Source organism: Eptatretus burgeri, chromosome 8 (genome assembly GCF_056783735.1).
Source record: "Eptatretus burgeri isolate ZD-2024b chromosome 8, Ebu_testis_v1, whole genome shotgun sequence".
NCBI classification, from domain to species: Eukaryota; Metazoa; Chordata; class Myxini; order Myxiniformes; family Myxinidae; genus Eptatretus; species Eptatretus burgeri.
Window position 1 is genome coordinate 71723646 of NC_140968.1, and position 9601 is coordinate 71733246.

The following is a 9601-nucleotide window of genomic DNA, read 5'->3' on the forward strand; positions in this document are numbered from 1 at the left end:
TGGACTGAAAGAAACTTCGTACCTGCAAGAGTGCATCGCACATAGTGGCAATAGTCAACTTTCAACTCTGAAGCAGAATAAACACTTTTCGTTTTACATTCGTTTACATGGCGACGTGTGACGTCACCGCTGAGAGGCGTAAGGACGTCATGACATCATTGGTCATTCGCCGATGTCATTACGTCTGTCGCCAAAAGACCAATTTTGCGCTCCTCCTAGCGGTCGCGTCACGTTCTTCTCGGTACTGTGACCTGAGAAGTTTTGACACGGTGTTTGTACGTCAAAGTAGACACGTGCACAAATTAGGGGACTTCTTCACAAGGAGTAGTGTACACCAAAAATGTCGTGTACAAGGACGTTTTGTAGGCCTCATTAGGTAAGGCCATGGAGTACATCGACTGGGATCCGGCTCTTACAACAGCCGCCACTGGTTGTCATATTGGGCTCATAGAACGGAATCCGTCTGTGACGGGGTTTTGGCTCGTTAAGATGATATTGACAGCCATTTTGGCAGCTATCTTGGATTTGAGGTCAAATCCTGGGTGGCCCTCGAGCTAATTTTAAAGGCTATAGGTCCAGTATGCCGGAACTACTGAGAAAACTTTGACAGGAAAAACTAATTAATTTAATTTTGGCAGCCATTTTGCTTTTTGGCGGCCATCTTGGATTTTAAGCCAAATCCTTGGTTGCTCCCAAGATAATCTCAAAGTATATATGTTCAGGATGACAGAACCACTGGAAAAAAAAACCTCGCCAGGATACACTACGAGGCAGTATAAATCTCCTAAAGGTAATTTTGGCGGCAATTTTGGATTTTGGCCGCCGTCTTGAATTTGAGGGAAAATTCTGTGTGGGCCCCAAAGCTAATATCAAATGGTATGGGTTCAGGATGATGAATTCACTGAGAAAACCTTGACTGGATTAAAATGTTACTTTTTCCTTGGGTTTGTCCTATCACCAGTCTGAAGTGATCGTCTCACTGAGACTGTTCATGTTGCATTAAAAAAAAAAACATTAAAATCTTCAAATCTCAACCTCAAAAATCTTCGACAGGAGCTTGCAAAAAAAATTGTTTTTCTATTCTTGTCTTTAAATTGGCTCAGTCATTGGCGACGAGCTTAAACGGCACAACGCCACAACATGCCTGACACGCCTGTCCTGGTTGGTGTCACGTGATTCATTGTGGTTATCTCTTCGTTTCGTTTGTTCTATTTACGAGGTCCTTTTAAATGGCGAAATAGGCCTCACCCTTCACCTGCACTGACAAGTTTAATAAAAAATAAATAAATAAAGATAAATCTCGCTGGTTCTCGCTTTTATTAAATCACTTGACGAGCGGCGAGTTCACGCGTTACCTGTTCCCGGCCGCGCTCCACGACGCCCTCCACTGCGACATCGACGTCGCACCGGCTCCCGCAAGCCGCACATCCCGGAACGACCTTGGCAACGCTCGTAACCGAGCAGCCGTCGCTCGGTGCACAAGCAGCGACGCCTGCACGGCCTTGCGACTGGAGAAAGCGATGAGAGCGGCGAACGGCGAGACCGTCACCATCATGAGACGATGTGAACAGCCCTGCAGTCGGGCGATGAGGCGCCGCACTCTGACGTTCCTCACGCTGGGTCCGCCCACGTTGGCGGTTCATTTCGAGGGGCTCGTTTCGCACATCTCGCGCTCACGTTTATAAATCTCCTCTGAGTATTGAGGAGGAGCACTCACTGTGGGGGAGAGCGCGATGAGGAGGAACACTCACTGTGGGGGAGAGCGCGGTGAGGAACACTCACTGTGGAGGAGAGCGCGGTGAGGAGGCTCACTCACTGTGGGGGAGAGCGCGGTGAGGAGGAACACTCACTGTGGGGGAGAGCGCGGTGAGGAGGCTCACTCACTGTGGAGGAGAGCGTGGTGAGGAGGCTCACTCACTGAGGAGGAGAGTGCGGTGAGGAGGGTCACTCACTGTGGGGGAGAGCGCGGTGAGGAGGAACACTCACTGTGGAGAGTGCATTGAGGAGGAACACTCACTGTGGAGGAGAGCGCGGTGAGGAGGAACACTCACTGTGGAGGAGAGCGCGGTTAGGACGAACACTCACTGTGGAGGAGAGCGCGGTGAGGAACACTCACTGTGGAGGAGAGCGCGGTGAGGAGGCTCACTCACTGTGGGGGAGAGCGCTGTGAGGAGGAACACTCACTGTGGAGGAGAGCGCGGTTAGGAGGAACACTCACTGTGGAGGAGAGTGCAGTGAGGAGGAACACTCACGGTGGAGAGCGTGGTGAGTGAAAAGGTAAAAGTGGAGACTCCGTGAGAGGAAAGGGGGTTTTCGTGTGGCGCAGGATGGGGCAGAGATTGCACCTCTCCATTGACGAGGTGATCGGGTGAAGCAATCAGTCGTAGAAAAATGAACCGAAAAGACGATCGACTTGCCAATAGTCCCGATGGGAGCCTTGCCCTCCAGAAAACACCTGACTTTTTATCCCCCCCCCCCTCTTGCCTTCACATGAATCCTCCCCCACCCACTTAAAAATACGTCGCTCTAACCCAGGGATCGGCAACCTTTTTGTGCAGGAGGGCCCAGCGAGATTAAAACCTAAAACAGTTCGTGCACAAAGAGCCAATCTTAGTATTGGTTCACGAAAAAATATTTTCACGAAAAATATGTCACCACTATATTCGTTATTGTTGTCTGTATGTCTGTCTGTCTGTCCCAAGCATAGCTCCGTGGGTTTTGATCCGATCCTGATGAAATTTTGGTGGGAGGTTCATATCATGATCTAGTTGTGTTTTCATGAATATGGGCGGAGCCACGCCCAAGAAACGTGTTTTTAGGGGGTAGCCAATTTCAATTTGCATCTTCTCCTAGGGGTTTTGTCAAATCTGATAGGGGGTTTTGGTATTTGGTTAGCCCAATGGCACCTGCATAGCCCCACGGAGCTCGATTTTTTTTTTCCATTTTCGTCCCAAGGTCAAGGTCACAAGGTCACGAACTTAGAAAATTGCGATTTTAGCATAAATTTCTTCTCTGAGAGGTTTGTCGAATCTGGCAGGGGTTTTCTGTATTTGGTTAGCCCAATGGCACCTGCATAGCCCCATGGAGCTCAATTATTATTTTTTTTTTAGTCCCAAGGTCACAAGGTCACGAACTTAGAAAATTTCCAATTTTGACATAAAAATCAGATGACTGCCCAAACTTTGAGAGCTAGGATGACAATATTTTTTATGCATAATCTTTAGGTCATTCCCCACCTAAAGTCTTGATACCATTTTTCTCTATCTCGAACACCTTGCCCGTGGCGCCCCCTTCAAGTTTGTTTTTACGCTGATTTCACCAAAGTATGGATAATCCGAGGAGTGTGAAATGCCATATAGCCTATATGACGTTATATTGTTCCTGGAATGCTCCGGAGGAAGTTTTGCACCAAAGGTCATCATCCTTGACCTTTGACCTTTAAAGTTCACAAAGGTCAAATTTTCAAAGTTGTGGGAATCGAACCGGGTTTTCGACCTTCTTCGACGAACTAACTCCATTAAGCTATAGCATGTATCCTGTTTCCTTATTTTAATGTCCACAACATTGTTTTTGGACCTTTCAAAGGTTATGCAAAGGTCAAATTTTGAAAGCTGTTGAACGAAACCGGGTTTTCGACATTTTGCAGCTAATAACCTGTCACTCGTACCACATCATGTTGATCATTTTTATAACTTGGTCAAACATTATCACATTGTCTCATCCTTGACTTCTGAAACAATCTACATTGTCAAATACCGCTCGTGAACCATCGTCGTCTTCAGACTTGTTTAAACACACAATCAATGTAGCCACCTACCTACTTCATTGTGGACGTGTAACAATGAAATCGTCAAAGTTTAAACTTGAAATTGTGCTTCCTTTGCACTTTTTTGTTCAAGCAAAGCTCAAGTAATGTTCAACTCTTCTTGAACGATTACAATTCCAGAAAACTTTCAGTAAAAACTCAGATGAAAGTGTGATGTACTTTTCATCATGCCAACTTGTTACTAATTTTCCATCTTGAACTTTGTTACATTTACTTGTCCAACCAATGGCAGTCGTGTCGGCATGTTTTTGTTATCTGGTTTGGAACCAATCCTTTTGCCCGACACTACTACTACTACTTCTGAGGTCTAGGACCTCCCTCCAGATGGACGAGGGAAGAGTAAGGCTTTAACGTGAGTGAGGACACTTTCCTGCCTGGCAGCTCGCTATTTACACCATCTTGGAAATGGCTCACAGCCTTGAGTTTCACTGGAGTTATACTAAAGTTCCATCCATCCATCAGGATCATACTCTGTACAGAGAGCATTGATGCTTCCAAAGCAGTCTCCTGGGCAAATAGGCACAATCTTGGACATGTCACCACTCCAACATCTATCCATCCATCGGGACCACACTATGTGCAGAGTTTTGGTGCTGCTGAAGCAGTATCCTTGGCTATTGGGCACAATTTTAGATGGGTCGCCACTCCAACACAGGATACCAGCAAGCTGGCACTCATTTTGCCGACCTCAGAAGGATGACAGGCTGAGTCAACCCCACCTCGTATGAATTCAACAGCCAAGCAGGATTTGAACTCAGGATCCTTAGCCCCCAACTATAACCATTCAGCCAACACTAGGCATACAAACTAAAGTTTACTGGAATTGAACTACATTCACAGCCCTATCTTGTGCGATGCATTTCCTCTTGACTCAGGAAGTTTTCACTATCGGCTGGCTATAAGCGAGCCCGGCAGAGGAGGAACACGCAGCACACCTCCGATTACTTTTTGAGCACCTTGCGAAGCATGGAATTGTCATCAATCCCAGCAAGTGCCAGTTCGGGGTGCCATCACTCACCTTCCTTGGCCACGTCGAAAACAAACACGGTATCTGCCCACTGGAGAAGAAAGTCAAGACCATACAAGCCTTTCCTGCACCCACATCACTGTGCAAGTCGATGGAGTTTCTTGACCTTGTGAATTTTTGCAGGCATTTCATCCCAAACTGAGCATACGTACAGTATCTCAGCCGATGACAGACATACTGTTGTGGGGCCGAGTTTCGGTGGCGAGCACCACCACTAGATGGAGCAGTAGAGTCGGCTCCACCGAACACCCGGAATCTAGATCGTGCTTCTAGGAGAACTCCGAAAGGCACAGGTCCCTCACAGGACTGTGAATCGCCAATAATTCGGCCGCGTGGAATAGGATTAATTGCCAACTTCAATATACTTAAGTATCCACGCGGCAAAGCTACCGGGGAATTCACACCCTCGGCAGGCCTCGAGCGGACCGAGCCGTTATCGTGCTCGAACCGTGCGTAACCCAAGCGGATGGTTACCAAGACCCGTCGGTTCAAATGCACAATTTACCGTTTCCCAATTTCCCAACATGCACCATGCTTAACCAATGAAAGAAGCACAGAAACGAGCTGGTACATTCAACAAGAGGGGATATTTATTTTACAATGGGGGGAAGGGAACACACAAAGAGCAGAGTTATCCGAATATATTCCAATGTACAATAACGCAAGCACTTAACGATTCTATTTGGACAAGACAGGTCCGCACACAGACACGCACACCCAAAAAAGAAAATGGACCCGTCGGGTCTTTATTCGGCTCTCCAGCCGAGGAGGATAGTTTGGCTGGGAGTCAGGACGGCTGGCTACCTGGCCTCGAGCACGCGGCTGGTCGTCCACTCCTTCCCGGAACTCCGGTCGCTAAAGGACCGACCCGGGCAGCCGAATCCCGAGGAGGCAAGACGAGGTGATCTCCCTTGACGAAAATCGACCGCTCGCTGTAATGCGCCAAATGAGACACCTCCAAAGCGTGGGATGCAGTCCGCCACAAACCCAGGCAGAGACGTACACTCAAGCAGACTGGATGCGCACTCGAGCAGACTGGATGCACAGTCAAGCAGACTGGACGCACAGTCGAGCAGACTGGACGTGCACTCGAGCAGACTGGGCGCAATTATTTGTTCTTTTTTCTTTTATTGTCCATCTCGGGCGCGGTCCGCTCATCCGTGGCCTGCTCTCATTGGGCGGACCACGTGTCGCGGCTCTGCCTTCTTGCAAAGGACCGCCCCGGCTCTTGTCTGCTCGTCGCCCATTGGCCGGAAAATGACGCATACCCTAATTTGGCACCAGGCCAGAACGAAACGCTTCGTGAGCGCGCTCGCATGTGGACCCTTGTTTGCCGAATTCAAACAACACTCGCCGCCATTTTAGCCATCCACGAGGCCTTGTTGAATCCCACGCGGAGCGTTTCTCTACCGGATTCCCGCCACGAAGACGCGCGCATGAGGGCCGCTCGCAAAATGCGAAACGGGCCCCGTACGCGACGTCCCGTGAAACCGGCACGGTTCCCGAAATACTAGCGGCCCATTCAACTCGCTATACCCGTCTCCCGTCTGAATCCATCCGCGTTTCAATCCCTCGCATGCACTCACGCATGCCATGACACTCGTACTGCTCACACATTTCACCACACACTCCAGGACAATCACATCGGGGGTTCACGTTCCCACAAGAAATCCCGGGGTTTCCATTCCCCCCAAGCTCCGCATGTACCCATTCACATCACTCATCCGCTCAACCTCGTTCGGCCTGACCGGACTTACCTGGTCGCGATCTGCTTCGAGAGAGCTTACCATCTCCCCCTGTTCCTGAAGGAGGTTAACCTGATGATCAAACCGGGTCACGAGACATTCCACCAGCTCAACCCTATTGTCCACCACTATCCCTACCTGTGTGTGCTCGTTTTTAACTTTATTTAATTCGTTCCCCTCTTTTGCTTCCTGCATCTCCATCATTATTTCGACATCCTGCGTCTCTACTTGTGTCTCTGTTAATTTCTCCGTCTCCGTCACCTCCTTTGGTTCTTCCGTCGTCCCCTCGTGTCTCATCCTACACATCTCCCTATCAATTGTCATGGCATTTCTCGTCGTGCCGACCTCACCCGTCTCCATCGCGGGCCAGACACATTTCACACTCCCCCTCGTCGGTTCGGTCGCTCCGCCACGTGGTGTCGCCATTATGCAATCCATTGTCCGCATCTCACCTTTCACCTCCTTCAGACTCGCCCTCATTGCCTCTTGCCCCACCTGGAAACTCAACCCCATGCTCTGCATATCACCCTTCAGTGCCTGCGTGTTCGCCTCCATTTTGGCATCCATCCGTTGCGCATTTGCGTCCATTTTGTTTTGCATTTGTTGTGCATTCGTTTTCATTTCGTTCGCATTCACATCCATATTGCTTTGCATCGCTTGTATCATCCGAACCAACTGTTCGATGCTGATGGCTCTAGCGGAGCCGATCCGCCACGATCGTTCACGGTTTCGCTGGGGACCGAGGGGAAAATTTGACGGAGGGGGCGCTCTTGCACCACCGCCCCCACCACGATCTCTGGGTCCAATCGCAGGGAAAGTTCCTGCATGGAGGTGTTGTCCTGGACCATGGGTTCCTCTAACACTGCACTACTACCCACCTGCCCCAGCTCATCTTGGCTCGCCATGTTGCGTGTTGAGAATAAATTTGACTTGCTCGCAATTTGGGGGAAAATGGGGGGGGGAGAGGGGGTTGGTCCCTACACCCCTGCTCCAAATCCTGTGAATTTCGTGGAGGCGGAGTGGTTCGAAATCCGCTCCTGACACCAATTTGTTGTGGGACCGAGTTTCGGTGCTGAGCATGACCGCGAGATGGAGCAGTGGAGTCGGCTCCACCGAACACCCGGAATCTAGATCGTGCTTCTCGGAGAACTCCGAAAGGCACTGGTCCCTTACAGGACCATGAATCGCCAATAATTCGGCTGCGTGGAATGGGGTTAATTGCCAACTTCAATATACCTAAGTATCCACGCAGCAAAGCTACCGGGGAATTCACACCCTCGGCAGGCCTCGAGCGGAACGAGCCGTTACCGTGCATAACCCGAGCGGATGGTTACCAAGACCCATCGGTCCAAATGCACAATTGACTGTTTCCCAATTTCCCAACACGCACCGTGCTCAGCCAATGAAAGAAGCACAGAAACGAGCTGGTACATTCAACAAGAGGGGATATTTATTTTATGATGGGGGGAAGGGAACACACAAAGAGCAGAGTTATCCGAATATATTCCAATGTACAATAACGCAAGCACTTAACGAGTCTACTTGGACAAGACAGGCCCGCACACAGACACGCACACCCAAAAAAGAAAATGGACCCGCCGGATCGTTATTCGGCTCTCCAGCCGAGGAGGATAGTTCAGCTGGGAGTCAGGATGGCTGGCTACCTGGCCGCGAGCGCGCGGCTGGTCGTCCACCCCTTCCCAGAGCTCCGGTCCCCAAAGGACAGACCAGGGCAGCCGAATCCCGAGGAGGCGAGACGAGGTGATCTCCCTTGATGAAATGGTCGACCGCTCGCTGTAATGCGCCAGACGGGACACCCCCGAAGTGCAGGATGCAGTCCGCCGCAAACCCAGGCAGAGACGCACACTCGAGCAGACTTGACGCGCACTCGAGCAGACTGGACGCGCACTCGAGCAGACTGGACGCGCACTCGAGCAGACTGGACGCGCACTCGAGCAGACTGGACACGCACTCGAGCAGACTGGATGCACACTGGAGCAGACTGGGCACAATTATTCGTTATATTTTCTTTCGTCATCCTTCTCGGGCACGGTCCGCTCATCCGTGGCCTGCTCTCATTGGGCAGAACACGTGTCGCGGCTCCGCCTTCTTGCAAAGGACCGCCCCGGCTCTGGTCTGCTCGTCGCCCATTGGCCGGAAAATGACGCATACCCTTATTTGGCGCCAGGCCAGAACAAAACGCTTCGTGAGCGCGTGAAGAGCGCGGACAATGCCGTGAGCAGAGTGTTGTTGGCGTTGTTGATTTAAAAATCCTCGCTATAAAATAAACCGTAGCGCACACATGTAATTCCCATTAGACAGAAGGGGATGGATTCTAACTATACACATACTTATCGACATAACTAACCTTGGGACCTGAATGTTGAGTGCTCATGGCTGCCAGATTTGTCGCAATACTACTTAACAAGAATATGAAAAATCATCTTATCACCTTCGAGGAAAAGAAATTGTCTGCTTTTCAAGAGATGAAGGTGAGGTTGGCTGAGGCCACACTTCTTGTTCATTCCAACACTGAAGCACCACTATGCCTCTTGGTCAATGCCTCGGATGTGGGAGTAGGAATTGTTTTGCAGCAAAATGTGGATGATGTCTGGCATCTGCTTTCCTTTTTCTCAAAGCCTTTGCAACCTGCAGAGACCAGATATAGCACGTTTGGGAGACAACTTCTGGCAGCGTACCTGGGTGTCAAACACTTTTGACATATGCTAGAAGGGAGGACATTCTCTCTCTAAATGGACCACAAGCCATTGACCTGTGCTCTGAAGTCAGGACCCGATCATCGCTCTCCAAGAGAAGTACGACTTCCTGATTTCATCTCCCACTTCACAACAGACTTGAGGTATTTTACCAACAAATCAGTGGTAAAAACAACTCAGCAGCAGATGCACTCCCCCAAGTTGACATAAATGCTCTGGTTGCACCTAACATCATCAATTTCACTACCATAGCTGAAGCTCAACAGCGTGATGAGGAGCTATAAAG

General features: G+C 49.9%; 1 protein-coding gene across 4 annotated transcripts in view; it reads right to left on the reverse strand.

The window, feature by feature from the left end:
• LOC147022017 (glutaminase kidney isoform, mitochondrial-like) overlaps positions 1-1591 on the reverse strand; it is a 70919-nt gene extending 69328 nt beyond the window's left edge. For all 4 annotated transcript variants that reach the window (XR_015061044.1, XR_015061045.1, XM_085892568.1 and 1 more), the window contains exon 1: positions 1356-1591. Coding sequence is in view for 2 of the 4 variants with exons in the window: in XM_085892568.1 (XP_085748694.1) it covers positions 1356-1555 (200 nt within the window). In the remaining 2 variants the exon portion in view is untranslated. The remainder of the gene's footprint in view (positions 1-1355) is intronic.
• Between the last annotated feature and the right edge of the window lie 8010 nt (positions 1592-9601).